The sequence below is a fragment of the Apaloderma vittatum genome, unplaced genomic scaffold (genome assembly GCF_000703405.1).
Source record: "Apaloderma vittatum isolate BGI_N311 unplaced genomic scaffold, ASM70340v1 scaffold8088, whole genome shotgun sequence".
In the NCBI taxonomy this organism is placed as follows: Eukaryota; Metazoa; Chordata; class Aves; order Trogoniformes; family Trogonidae; genus Apaloderma; species Apaloderma vittatum.
In genome coordinates this window covers 434-13,767 of record NW_009732403.1, presented here as the reverse complement: position 1 = coordinate 13,767, position 13,334 = coordinate 434, and the positions used below count along the sequence as shown (strand labels likewise).

Here is a 13,334-nt window from a genome sequence, read left to right as displayed (position 1 = left end):
ATTTAAAAGACATGTAGATGTGGTGCCTGGGACATGGTTTAGTGGTGGACTTGGCGGTGTTAGGTTTACGGTTGGACTTGGTGATCTTAAAGGTCTTTTCCAACATAAACGATTCTATGGTTTGTGGTTTGACAGGTCAAGGGCAGCAATCTCAGTCTGTCACTGTATGGGCGAGGTGCAAGTCATCAGATCAGGCGGCACTGTAAATCAACAAGTAGAGGTTGGACTCAGAGACTCCCTTGGAATTGTCCAGGCTTTGAAAAATAAAACAGTAAAAGATGTGTTCTTAACTCAGTTGCCTCAGGGGCATTAGCAAATTGCATTTCAAACAGTGCTGAAAGGGAGGTGAGGTACCTGGAGTGGCAGCTGAAAATGAATCCCGCCTGAGCTCAAGCAGTTAACTGCCGTGAGTTCCCAAGTTCCTTTGTCTCTGGTGTTATTTTAGTGACAGCAAGCTCACGGCAGTTAATGCACTTTTTTTTTTTGTAGTATAGACATCTCCTCGGTTATGATTCATGTCATTCTGCTGCATAGGCTTATTGAAATTCCTCAGCATGTCACTCACCCTCAAGGCTTCATCACATTGTGTGAGTTTGACTATAAAACTCTGCTGAAACAGAATTTACTTGGAACTTGAATTTATTGTCATTTTTGTGCAGCTGAGCTTTGTTCTGGTAGGCAAAACTCATGGTATCATTTGATATAGAGTGACCAGCATACAGGTTTTGATTTACAAAAGTTTTATTTAAATATTTGCCTTGATTTTTACTTCCCAAGCTGTCTTGTTGAACACCTTTTTCCATTACCATTTGTTTTGTCAGTGATTTGAAAGCATGCCTGGTTGTATAGAAAATCTAGGCAGCACCTTTCTGATGTGCTTTCTCTCTATTTTGTGACCCAGGGCTTGCCGTTGGTCTGGATCCACAAGGCTATGGGAACCCTGACTTCTGCTGGTTGTCCGTTCACGACACCCTTATCTGGAGTTTCGCTGGGCCCATTGTAATTGTTGTAGTTGTAAGTATGGTGGAGTTGGCATCCAGAGCCATCTTTTTCTTACTGCTGCCTTTTCTTTTATGTTTTGTCAAGCAGTAGTCGTAATGCAAAGTATCTGTATTCTTTACATTTGAAGGTGATGTGCTCAAGCTTGTCTCTTTTGCTTAAACAGATAAGGCCTGAGCTAAGCTCATGGCAATCAAGGGGCTGCTTGCCAGTTTGAACATTGCTTGTGAAGCAATGACTGTATGACCACAAACCTATTTAATTCTTCCCATTTGCTTTGTTCCATGTTTGAAAGGTCGGTGAGCTTACTAAATAAATCAACAAAATGAGCTATTACAGTCACTTCATCCAGAAGTCTTAAAGAAATATTAAATAATTTAAATTTCAGGAATTTAAAAGAAAGGACTGGTGTTTAACTTCTGCCTTAAAGCTTCCCTCAGTAACAGAGCACCAGAAGATAAGTATTCATGGTGTCACTCTGTCTTGAGGGCAGTTTTGGTATACAAGTAAACCTGGAAGCAGTGTAGATTTGGGTCATGAGTCGTCAGAGGCACGGGACAACTGCCACTGGAGGACCAACTAATTGAACTAGGAGTCTTCAGCCTAGAGAAGAGAAAGCTACAGAGAATGGGGGCGGGAGAAGCCTGTAATAGCATGAGAGTCTGCAGAAGATGACTGTGGAGCCAACCGTTGGGTGTATTTTCCAGTACAAGCAGTAGCAGGAGGTGGCAGGTTCAGAACAAACAGGACGAGCTACATCGTTTCTCCACAGTGGGTTAAGTTAGAAACTCCCAGAAATGGGACGGTGGCACTGGTAACGCTCTGCCTTGTTTCAGACAGTGAATGAGCAGACACATTCTCAGCAGTGAGATTCACTACGTGCGTTTAAGTACAAACACCCCACCCCACCTAGTACCTCCCAGCTGTGGAAATTGGTGGAGGCTGGGGGAGTACTCACAGGAATTATCACTATGTGCTTGCTCTGTTGCTGTATTCTTACATTCTGGTTTGGCCCAGCTGAAACAAGATGCTGGGCTGACTGGACTCTGGGCTGGGCAAAGACAGCCGTTCTCGAGTTTTTGCCTTTTACTTAATCCTCTTTGCGCAGGGCTATCCTACTGAGTTTCATCCAGATCAAGTCCCAGGATGTTCTTAACTATGTTGGCTGGAAATGAGATGAATCTTGGAACTTAGAGATGTGTAGATGGAAGGCAGAGTATTCTTGGCAGCACAAACTATTTTAGGATAAAAATTGCATTTTCACTGAAAACCAAGCTCTCACAAATATACAGAAAGAATCAATGCTGTTTTTTCAATTTCTCTTTCAGATAAACACTGTGATCTTTGTACTAGCAATGAAAGCATCGTGCAGACGGAGGCAGCGTTCATTTGAAAAAACTGGAGTCGTGTAAGTTTGGGTTCAAAAACCTGTAGAAAGTGTTGGAGCGGGAAATAAAAAAGGCATTTGGAGACAGTCAGCATTGATAGAGGTGATTGGAGCTGCTTCACCAGCACCTACTCCTGAGGTTCCCTTGGAGGGAAGCTCCACCATGGTGCTCTGCACCATCACCAAGTCTAGGCAGGAGAAGGGAGGGGAGAGGTAAAGGTCTGGTCTCCAAACAGTATCATTACAGTCCTTCCACATTTGTCGACATACACTGTCACTTCACCTCTGGCCGTGGCATGCCCAGGCAAATGTAGTTCTGGGTCTCCCCATGCTCATCCGTGGCTCAGAAAGGTCTCCCCTCACAAATGCCTGGGTTACCAGTCACGTCATGGTAGAGATTGGTTGAGGTTCCTATGCTGGGGGCCAGTCTCCCCCATCCCACTCCTGGTGGGATGAGCAGAAAGCCTCGCAAGCTGCAACCTGCTGCCTTCCCCAGCTGCTGTGGCAGATTGTTCCCATTAATGTCTGTTTTGCCCAAAGCTCAGAATCTACCTGTGAACTGCAACGTAATTAGCTAGTGACAAGACAGCCCTCCCCCTCTTTTTTTTTTTCAAACAAGTAGCTATGTGAGATTTCAAAAGGCTTTTTCTAGCTATTTATTCAGCCCTGGCTGTTGGGTAATTTTTTTTCAGTTTCTTTTTTAAAATTCCTTATACAAATGGAGCTCCCTACTTAATGGCAGCTAGTTTACTCATAATACAAAATTTTGCCACTAGAATTGCAACTGTTCTATTGAAAGTGTCTGTGGAAATAAGGTTTTTAAGCAAACAAATGCTCCCCTGAGTGCCCTTGATCCAAAACCGTGGGCTTGTAATGTCAAGAAGGAATGTGAGAGTGAACTTGACAAAGAGAAATAAGATGGACGTGGCTGTTTACAGCCCAGACCTCTTCCTCAGAGTCAATAAGGCTGAGCAGCACGGGCTTGGCAAACAGCCTGGTTTGCTTGAAGAAAATCTGGGAAACGAACATGAAAATAAATCACTTTTTACCTGGAAGTGCAAAGTCATTGAGCAGTGCAGTGAGAGAGCTGGCAACTGGGAGCTGGTGAACGCTGCCCTACCTTTCCCAAAGGGCCTTTCCAGCTGCCGAATTGTTGAGGGACGTGGCACCGCCCGTGTGGAGAGGTCTAGCTGTTCTCTTGTAGCCTGTGGTGCCTCAGACACCTGTCTGTGTTTGCTTTACAGCTCTGTGCTGCGAACGGAATTCCTGCTCTTGCTTCTCATCAGTGCCACGTGGCTGCTGGGGCTGATGGCGGTGAACAGCGATGTCATGACATTTCACTATCTCTTTGCCATTTTCAGCTGCCTGCAGGTAAGGCGGACGGTGCCTTGTCCGTAGCAGACCTTGGTGAGCACGCTGCTGCAACGCAGCCCTCCAGAAACCTGCTAAACATGAGATAACTTAAGAAGAACAGAGATGCCAAGTACAGGTTTTGCTCTCTTTTCGCAAAGAGAGGGCTCTTTTCACCAAAACCGTAACTTTAAGTAATTGCATCTCTTGCTTTTAGTCATTCTAAAGTTAAGTGCTCTACTATTGTAATCTGTGACAGATAAATAACAGTAGATAATTATACCTCTGTCTTTCTTGAGACAAAATCTTTGTTACTATCTTCTGTGTGCTCATTGTTAACAGTTATTCTATTGCTACGGCAAACGGGATTGTTTTATTTCACACAGAGTGGATGGCTCCAAGCTCACGGCTTTCACAAATTAAGTTACTGTTTAAGGAAATGTGTCAAATAATTATTTCCAAATACAACTCATTGCCTTAGAGTTTTACTGGATTGCCTGTCCTCTTGCACACACTCATTGATTAAAGATGCATAAAATAGCTATTTCACAGAATCACAGAATGTTAGGAGTTGGAAGGGACATCAAGAGGAGACCTGGCACAGAAGTAATTGTGAAGCTTCATATTGGTCCCAATTACAGCCAAAGAGAAAAAGAAATCTGATGAGTCTCCTCTGGAGATGACTGTCCGTGCCCTGGAAGCACAATAGATAGGCCAGCCTGGAGCCACTGCAGCTGTTGTACTCTGAACTACATACACCTCCGCAGGCTGTAAAACCAGGCTTCCACAAGCCTAAAATAAAATTAAATTAAATATAAACCTGATAAGAGGGAGGAAAGTCAGCAGCTGGAATTCTCCAAACTTGCCTAGTGGTATGTGGCGTTTCACATCATTGCCTTCTTTGAACTCGTGTTTTTAAAGATATATGTGAATTTTATTAATGAATAATCCCGAGGTGCTAATGCTAGCTGAGATCACACTTGATTGAATGTTTAGAAAGTGAGCTTGAAGTTTAAAGTTAGCCTAAGTCATTTGCTTTGGCTGAAATCATGAAGTGCAGGCTTCTTGTGATGTTGGTACAGCTGCAACTTCATGAGTGATTGGCTTCTGCATACTATATCTCCAACCAAAATTGATAACAATTTGGCAGCTGCTTGAATTCCCTCAGAAAAAAATGCATCTGAAGGTACACATGTGCATGCCCCCTTCCTCCAGCAAAAGCTGTTCATGTGTATTCCTGGCAGCCAACAGCTGCCCAGCCCTGGGATTTTAGTGATTTTCCCGCTGGGAGGTGTTATCAAACCAAGCAATGTATGGGGCAAAAGGTGGGACTTCTCTGCCCCCCATACCCCTTCACATCTCACAAGGCCTTCTAAAGTTCTCTTAGCAACAGTAGTAAGGACACCTACCATAGAAATTCACCATTTCAGAAGTTTTTGCTAAAAACTGTGATATTTTTATTGTGCTGCTACAGATTTTATCTCGTTGTTGGTATAAAAGCTCTAAAGTCGTAGGGCAGGTACAACCCTGAAACTCCCTGCAATGTCATCCAGTGGGACATTAAGGTCCCCACTGGCTATTTTGAGAAGAAAGTTTCTGCCCAAACGATGAAGGAAGCTGGCACCTACCACAAACTCCGCTCTGTAAGTCCTGGGGGAGCTTGTGTGTATTGTCCCAGACCTTCCATGTGCATTTGAACTTGGAAGCAAATTATGAAGAAGTGCTAGGAGATCAGTCAATGACATTTCAAAGACAGAAAATAGTGCTTTTGAAATCATGGACTATGAACTAGAATTCAGGGGTTATTTCAAAACAGCTGTTCTCTAACATCTATATTTGCAGTTTAGTAGTAATGAGACATTTACATTCATTCTTCCTCTCTCTGAATTGATCCAGGGGCTGTTCATTTTCTTCTTCCACTGCGTATTTAACAAAGAAGTCAGGAAGCACTTGAAGAACACTTTAACTGGGAAGAAACCTCTTCCAGATGATTCCACTGCAACAAGAGCTACATTATTAACTGTAAGGAAAAAAAACACTGGGGAAAAAACATCCTCTTACTGGTAGAAGTCACCTAAAATAAACTTATAGGTGGCTTATCTGGAATTAAATGGATTGTCTGATTGCTTTCAGTGACTTATACAAAGATTACTGATGGCCTCTTAAAACTTGTGATTAATGTTTTAATTAAAACTTTTGAGAGGAAAGAATTCTTTTCCTCAGCATCAAGAAACACTTGGTTCCTTCGAAACTTAATACGTTGGTGGGTAACATGGGCTTTTGGTAGGATCATTCACTATTGCTTTGTGTCTTTTTTTTTCCCTTCAGCGATCCCTGAACTGTAACAACACATATATAGAAGAGCCAAATATGTATCGCACCACTATTGGAGAATCCACTGTCTCCCTAGAAAGCACCGTCAGGTCAGCCAAGAGCCACAATAGCTACCTTGCTTATATTCTCAGGTAATCAGGTGGCAGGTGCATGGCTTTCAGGTGCTTGCCTTCCCTTTTTCATTGCTCTTGTGAAAAACAGAAGTGTTGTGGTTCACATGCTACTTTGTTGATGTCTTTGCAGTTCTGGTTTATGTGACTGCCATTTTCTTTTGTGCCTTTCCTTTTGCATGCTTCTTCAGTGGGGTGTTCCAACAGCGCAGTGGTTAACATGGCTGTTATGTTAACTTCAGGGGCCATGCTGCTTGCTGTTAAAATTCAGACATGTCTCGAGGAGCGCAATTTGGCTTAACTTCAGGCCTCTTCAGAGGGTGGTTCATGCAGCCAAAGGCACACAGCTGCATTAGGGTAACCTCTGTCTTGCTGTGAAAGTGACTGCACTGACAGCCACGCACAGGCTGGCTGGCACCCGCTGCAGTTGTCTGCATCTGACTGGAAGAATCTCCTCTGCACGTCTGCTTTGTTGTTAAGAACAGTGAAGTTGTCCTTTGACAACCAAGAAAGTTGTTCTCTGTTTTTACTCCCAAAGGGACGAGGCTGCTCATAAGCTCAGTGGATCCTCAAGTCAAGCAAGGGCTGGTCAGACTGAAGCAGATTCCTCCATTTTTCATAGGAATCCATCAAAATCCAATGGTAAGAGTTATTTCTAAATGCTTTGACACAGTTGTGCACCTTTTCACTCCCAGCACTTTTTTCAAAGGCTTCTGTAAAAGGGAAAATAGTTAGTCTCACTTGGCGTGTCTCATTCTTGTTGTGCTCTTGGCATAATGAGCTACGCGATGGCTGCCTTACTAGGGAATCCTGGAATGGAAATATGTATCTGCTTCTTGTGATGGTTCAGTTTTAGTCTTGACAGCTGTCACAGCTGTTGACAGTTTCTGGCATCCCCTTTCTTTCTCACAAATTATGTGCTGTTGCTCTTGATTTTTAATTGGAAATCTTTTAACGCTTGAGACCTTGAGGCAATATCCTCCTTTGCTGCTATGCATTTTTTACAAGAAATTGAGAAGTGTCTCTTGTCTGATTTCCTTTCATTCACATCTTGACATTAAAGTTTACCACCATGTAGCAGCATTTAAGTTTTTTAAGTGCATTTGCAGATTCTTGATATTTTTAGGTACGTGGTTAGCCTGTGTGTTGTGTTGATTGAGGATCCTACAGAGTTACTTCTCGGCATTTTGAGTAGGGAAAAAAAGTGTCTGTTCTGTACCTCCCATGCACATAAAAAGTCCTGGCCACTATCTGAGCTGAGCAGTTGTACTTCCCATAATTACTTAGATGGATGCCACAGTCCTTGTGAATTAATGTTGCGTACACTTACAGAGACGTAAGAGCTCATCCCTGGTATGGCCTAAGCCCAAACAAGCTTTCTTTCTCCTTGTGCATTTGTCAGATAGATTTGTTCAACTGCTGCCCAAGGTCTCATTGCTGTGTTTCCCCTTTCCTTATTTGTAGAGCACGATTCAGACTCCGACAGCGAACTTTCCCTTGATGAACACAGCAGCTCTTATGCCTCTTCCCACTCATCAGACAGCGAGGAAGACGGGCTTGAGACAGAGAAGAAATGGAATACATCTGCTTCCAAAAATAATGAACGTGGCCCTCTCCACAGCACGCCCAAAGGTACTCCTGCTGTGGGGGAAGAGCAATGGGTTTATTCCCTATAAGGCTATAAAATAGCTTTAGAGTAGATGGGACAGATTTGCCAGACTAACACAAAGCTGAGACGGCGTTCCTACCACTGTGCCTTGCTTCTACAGAGAACCTTGTTGTCTCCAGCTTAGAGACCTTTCTTCCTTCCAAAGGCTTGTTCACAGGGGTGACTGAGCACAGGTAAAAGGATGCTTAAGGAAATCTGCAGCTTAAGGTGCTCAAGCAGGGAGTGGGCTTTGCAGGCAGGTCCCCACAGCACTTGGAAATGGTGCTACCCATCCAGCAAAGTCTCATATGAAGGAAGAAGGACAAAAAAGCTGATTGTTTTGAGGGTGGCGGAAGAAACACCTGACTTATGGGTGATTCAAGTGTGTGGATTAAGGGGTGAAGGTGGCCCTGAAGAGTTGGAGATCATTGGCCATTAATGTCAGTACTGTGTGGCAGGGTGCAGGCATTTCTAGGTGTAACTCATCTTGTCCTAAAGATGAGTGAGTAACATCCAGGCTGTGTGCTGGTCCTCTGCATAGGCACAGCACAAGGCATTCTGGGTGCCCTCACCCTTCAGAAACCACCCTCCCCAAGGAGCTGGTGGGATCACCATCCCTGGAGAGCTGAGAGGTCATGCTTATCCATAATGGAGCCAGCGACCTTGCTCTGGGAAGGGTTTGGACACCTTGCCACCCTACCAGGTGTGTTTTGTGGGGATCGCTGTGCCCCAAGGGCTGTGCAGTCCAGCAAGGATAATGTGATGGATTGCTCTGGTTCAACGCGCAACTCCTCCCCAGCCACAGAGAGCAGGACTGGATGGGCAGCAGCTGAGAAAACATATCAAAAGTAGTTTTCGAGCGAGTGTTTTTTTGCGTTGCAGTTGATAGCCTTCCCAATCATGTGAAACCCTATTGGCCCACAGAGTGTGTCACGGCCAGCGATGGCGAGGACCCCGGCGGGAAACAGAAACTCAAAGTTGAAACCAAAGTCAACGTAGAGCTTCACAGGGAAAACCAGATGAACCACAGCAACGAAGCGCCGCAGGACAAGGAGAACGAAGGGCAGCAGAAGGAGAACAGACCTCTGTCCCACCAGAATAACCAGCAGCCGGAGCAGAGGAAAGGTAGTGCAGCCAACCTAGCCTCACAGCTGGACTGGGAGACTGCGGGGTTAATGAGCATTAATTAATTCATATGGTAGCTGTATGAAGGAAACACACTTTCCAAATGACTCCAGCCTGGGTTACCAGATATGCAATGGGAAGCTAGTAGGTAGTAACCAAAGACTAATCTTTCGATTTTGAAATAAAATTACAAACCAGAAGACTGATTAAGAAATACAAAATGTCACTTCTCGGATGTGTAAGGGAATTACTGATGTGTTTCAAAATCCTCATTGTTCCCTCTTTTCTGTAACAGGCATCTTAAAAAATAAAGTCACCTACCCTCCCCCACTGGTGGATAAGAATGTGAAGAATCGACTGCGGGAAAAGCTGTCGGATTACAATCAGACCACAATCTCATCCAGGACTGCTTCCTTGGGGACAAATGATGGGGTCCGCTCTCCCTCAGACTCAGGGGTGACAGTAAAAAATGTTCGGAGGGAGCAGTCTCGAGACCAGCTCAATGGCATGGCCATGAACGTCCACGTGGGAACAGGACATGCTGACACCTCAGACTCAGAGTAAGTGCCACATCGGGGTGCCTTGACAGACCTCCCATGGCTCTGGTCTCTCCCTCCGCTTTCTAGCCCCAAACTCCCACACAAGCAAAGATTTCACCTGGTAACTGGACCAGTCCTTCACCGCTGAGTGCCCTGAAGGCTTGTCGTACCATGTCACCAAGCCGTGGTGTTTCACTGGTGAAAAGGCCAAACTAGGTATCACCGGCAAGTTGCCATGACAGACACCTGTCACTGGTCACCCTGGCAGGCTCTGAATTGGCAACCTGATGTGTCACTGGCGTGCTGTGAACTAGAGCAACCTATTTCTGCCTCGTCACCTTGCTGCAGGACCTGCTGCTCTTGGCGTGGTGCCCCTGATCACAGTGAACTGGACTCCCTCAGCCACACGAATTATCTATCCCTTCCCTGCCTAGTGAGCTGCCAAGATCATCACCTTCCCCAGCCATTCTTGGCTACACACATCACCAGAACAAGGATGATCTTTTTCCACTTCCTCACACTTCCAGGCATCTGGGATGGCTTAGCAATGCCCACCTGTAGTCCTGAGAAACATGTATGCCCTCGGGGGTGCTCTGCTTGGGGCTACCTCCTGCTCCTGCTTCTGTGTCTCCAAACCCTCACCTTCACCTGGGCTGGACCACAGGAGCATTTGGTTTTTCATCCGTTTTTCACCTACCCTCCCCTTTCACAGCTGGGAGAGTGTTTGAGCCCATTAGGGACCTGTGAAATTGGGGTGCAGTGAATGTGGCCTGTACCAGGGACTGAGGGAGGAGAAGTACAGCGTAAATGTGTAGCAGCATTTCTTGATGCATGTCCACTAAGACCAGCAAGCATTGTTGTGGATGTCTGTCAGCCAGCATGGAGGAGAACAGGTCCGGGGCAAGACCCCAGTGAAGAGGATCCCTGAGGAAGCATGGTGTTTTGGTGGGCAAGGGCGTTGGGCTGGGAGGGGAACATTCAGCGGGTGTCCTGCTGGGCAGAGGGAAACCATTGCTGGGGCAGGAGTTTCAAAGGCCACAGAGGTGACAGGTCAAGCTACTGACCCTAAATTAACAGGTGTGTGATTCCTACCCGCTGCATGGCGATCAGTGTGTGTATTTGCCATTGTAAGCTAAATCCAATGTTAACAAAAGGCTGAGCAAGTTCTCAGCCACAGGATATTCTCAGAAACCTCGTTACTCATCATGATTCTTACATTTAAAACGAGGACAGCAGACGTGTAAGGTCTGTGCAAACATTTTACACATGTAGTCTCATTTTTTATTAACACAAATAGTAGTCTCATTCTTTCTCCAAAGTGAGAGAAAATTTCTTACCAGTCTTTAAATTTGACATTGTCCCACCATGTTGCCCATGTTGTCTGGGTGCACAGACCATTCCCAGCTCACTATAAAAGTGCATCTTCGAGTTGCTGGGAAGTGGCCAATGAGATACATCCTGGTTAGCCAGGAAACAGAGATGTCTTTAACAAGCAATAACTACTTGCTTGCTACCAGGTACTGCAGTCATTACTGGAGAATAACTTTAACTGAGCAACTGTTTCATCTCTGCAACTTTTGCATAATGCAAAAACTCTGCTGCTGGGTGGCAGATCGCATGAATCTGAAATACCAGGTTTCTGACAGCTTGTCAGATTTGTGTGTGAACTTTTCATCCTCACTTAAGCATTAGCCAAATACAAGCCGTCCGTAGAGCTTCCTCTAAAGAGTGCATCTCCTGTGTACTGTCTGCAACTGTTCCTCCCAGCTGGTCTTCCCCTCCAGGGCAGAATCCTCCTTGCAAACGCTGGATGGGTGAGACTTGGTAACTTCACAGACCATGAGCCCGTAGTAAAAAAAGGATAAGGTTTGTCTGGGGGCAGTTGTTTGTTTGCCTGTGCCTGTTTAACCCTAAGCCTGCATGATTACTTCTTCTCGCTAACAGAGGCAGTAACGAAACTTCAATTTGAACCATCAGGAAACTGTGATCGCTGCTGCGCCTTTACGGACTCCTCGCCACGGGGTCGCCGCCTGCCCGCCCCAGACTTCATCGGAGTGGCCATGTCGCAAGGAGGACAAGGTGGGCATCGATCTCCGCATGGTTTCCCGTGATGGTGGCAAACTCCTGAGTGCTCGCGGCGGAGACACGGTGCCAGGACGCACCCGCGCTAAGGCTGCCGTGTAGTGCCCTCTGCACAGCACGAACCCGTGCCAAAACACATGGAAATGGCCACAGAGATGCACTGCGAGGGACGGACACCTACCCGCGGTGCAGACAGTGCTGCAGGGGTTGGTTATTACTGGGGAGTACCAAGGAAAAGCGTGTTATTATCGCAGTGGACCTACAGTAAGTCAACCAATCAGCCTTAAGACAAGCACCAGGAGACATCTCTTGTGGAGTTTTATCCGGCTACAGTGTGAACCCTTTGGCTTGCTGGGCTCTGGGGAGGAGTATCCCAACAAGTGTCCTTTTGTTTCTATGCCAGCATCTCTATCCACCCACCTATGGACAAGTCGTCTTAAGAAAAAATATTAAAAATCCTTTATATATATATATAAAAAGTGTAGATACTTTTATATATTTTGTATGGTGTTGCTAAAGAAAAAGTTCCTTTGTATATTTTACATTTATACTGATCTTAATTTGATAATAGGAAATTGATTAAAAGAGGTTTTGATATTTTTTATATGAACATTGCACAATTCTACTTGAATTTGGCATTTGATAAAGTAACCGAGGTTTGCATGGAAGCCACCTTAAGATGCAGTGCAGTTTTCAAAGTAATACCGTAAAGATTACATTGAAATCCATGACTGTAATTTGTAAGTTCTGTTGACAGATTTTGAAACACTTTCAGGACACAGTATGTTTTTTTTTCATAACCTCTTCTAAAACCCACAAAAATGTTTTGTTTTCTCATTTTTTGGTGTTTTGAGCTCTTCTCTCAAGTGCATTGAAAAGTTCAGCAACTGAACTTCAGGACTGAAAATACACCATGTCTTCATCTTCGACTTTTAGATGAAGTCAAATCAATATTTCCCTTACCAGGAACAAGAAAACAAGTGGTGTCATTGTATGGTAGGTTTTGTCTTTGGTCTAGCTCTGCAACAAACCAGTGCCCTGTGTGTCCCAAGAAGAGGGCCCTCCTCCCATGGGGCAAGTTCTGCCTCAGGCACAGTATTTTGTTTTACTGTTAATTTCTTTCCCCCTGGAGTCAGCACATTGCTTAACAAAGCAGAAGAATGAGTCTTTAAGGATGTCCAGGTTTTGCCCAGCCCTGGCCTTCTTGATGTTTCGAAAAGCACATGGAAGGCTTGAGATTTCATGTCTCCAACAAAATACGCAGGTTTCACAAGTCTAGGATAGTTAAGCGTGGCCTGTCCACCATCTTCACCTTCCTGCAGTGTTTACAAGAGAAGGAAGAATAAGATGTGAAGAAGTTTGCATCCAGTAGCATGGGGCAGAGCTGTGCTGGTGCCTTCCTAAGACTGGAATACGCAACCCAAAGGGTGGCCATGACCTACTCCCCACCACCAAGGCTCTCAGGAGCTCCTAGGTCACTGTAACAGCCCTTTTGGGAAAATATTGGCTTTCATTTGTTTAACTGTTTGTGTGAAAGGGAAAAAACAAACAAACAAACAAAAAAACAGCAGAAAATCAGGCTGAATAAAATACAGGAGTTGAGGGGAAAAAAATGAGATAACATGTATCATAATCTTGGTTTCATTATATTCCTATGCATTCTCAAATGTATCAAGGAGGCCTTTGGAAGGGGAGAAGGAGGAAGGATGCTGTTCCTTTAAAAAATATGCAACATACTGTGTGACATTTTCTGACTGAAA

General features: G+C 44.9%; 1 protein-coding gene across 1 annotated transcript in view; it reads left to right on the top strand.

Moving 5' to 3' along the window:
• The window catches only part of LOC104278514 (cadherin EGF LAG seven-pass G-type receptor 1-like), a gene marked incomplete at its 5' end in the record, with an annotated part of 98,541 nt that extends 87,062 nt beyond the window's left edge, over window positions 1–11,479 (top strand). The window contains 10 exon segments of the mRNA XM_009875516.1: window positions 902–1,014; window positions 2,328–2,407; window positions 3,631–3,757; window positions 5,633–5,758; window positions 6,065–6,159; window positions 6,719–6,822; window positions 7,645–7,812; window positions 8,711–8,953; window positions 9,249–9,513; window positions 11,437–11,479. Coding sequence (XP_009873818.1) covers window positions 902–1,014; window positions 2,328–2,407; window positions 3,631–3,757; window positions 5,633–5,758; window positions 6,065–6,159; window positions 6,719–6,822; window positions 7,645–7,812; window positions 8,711–8,953; window positions 9,249–9,513; window positions 11,437–11,479 — 1,364 coding nt within the window.
• Window positions 11,480–13,334: the final 1,855 nt, after the last annotated feature.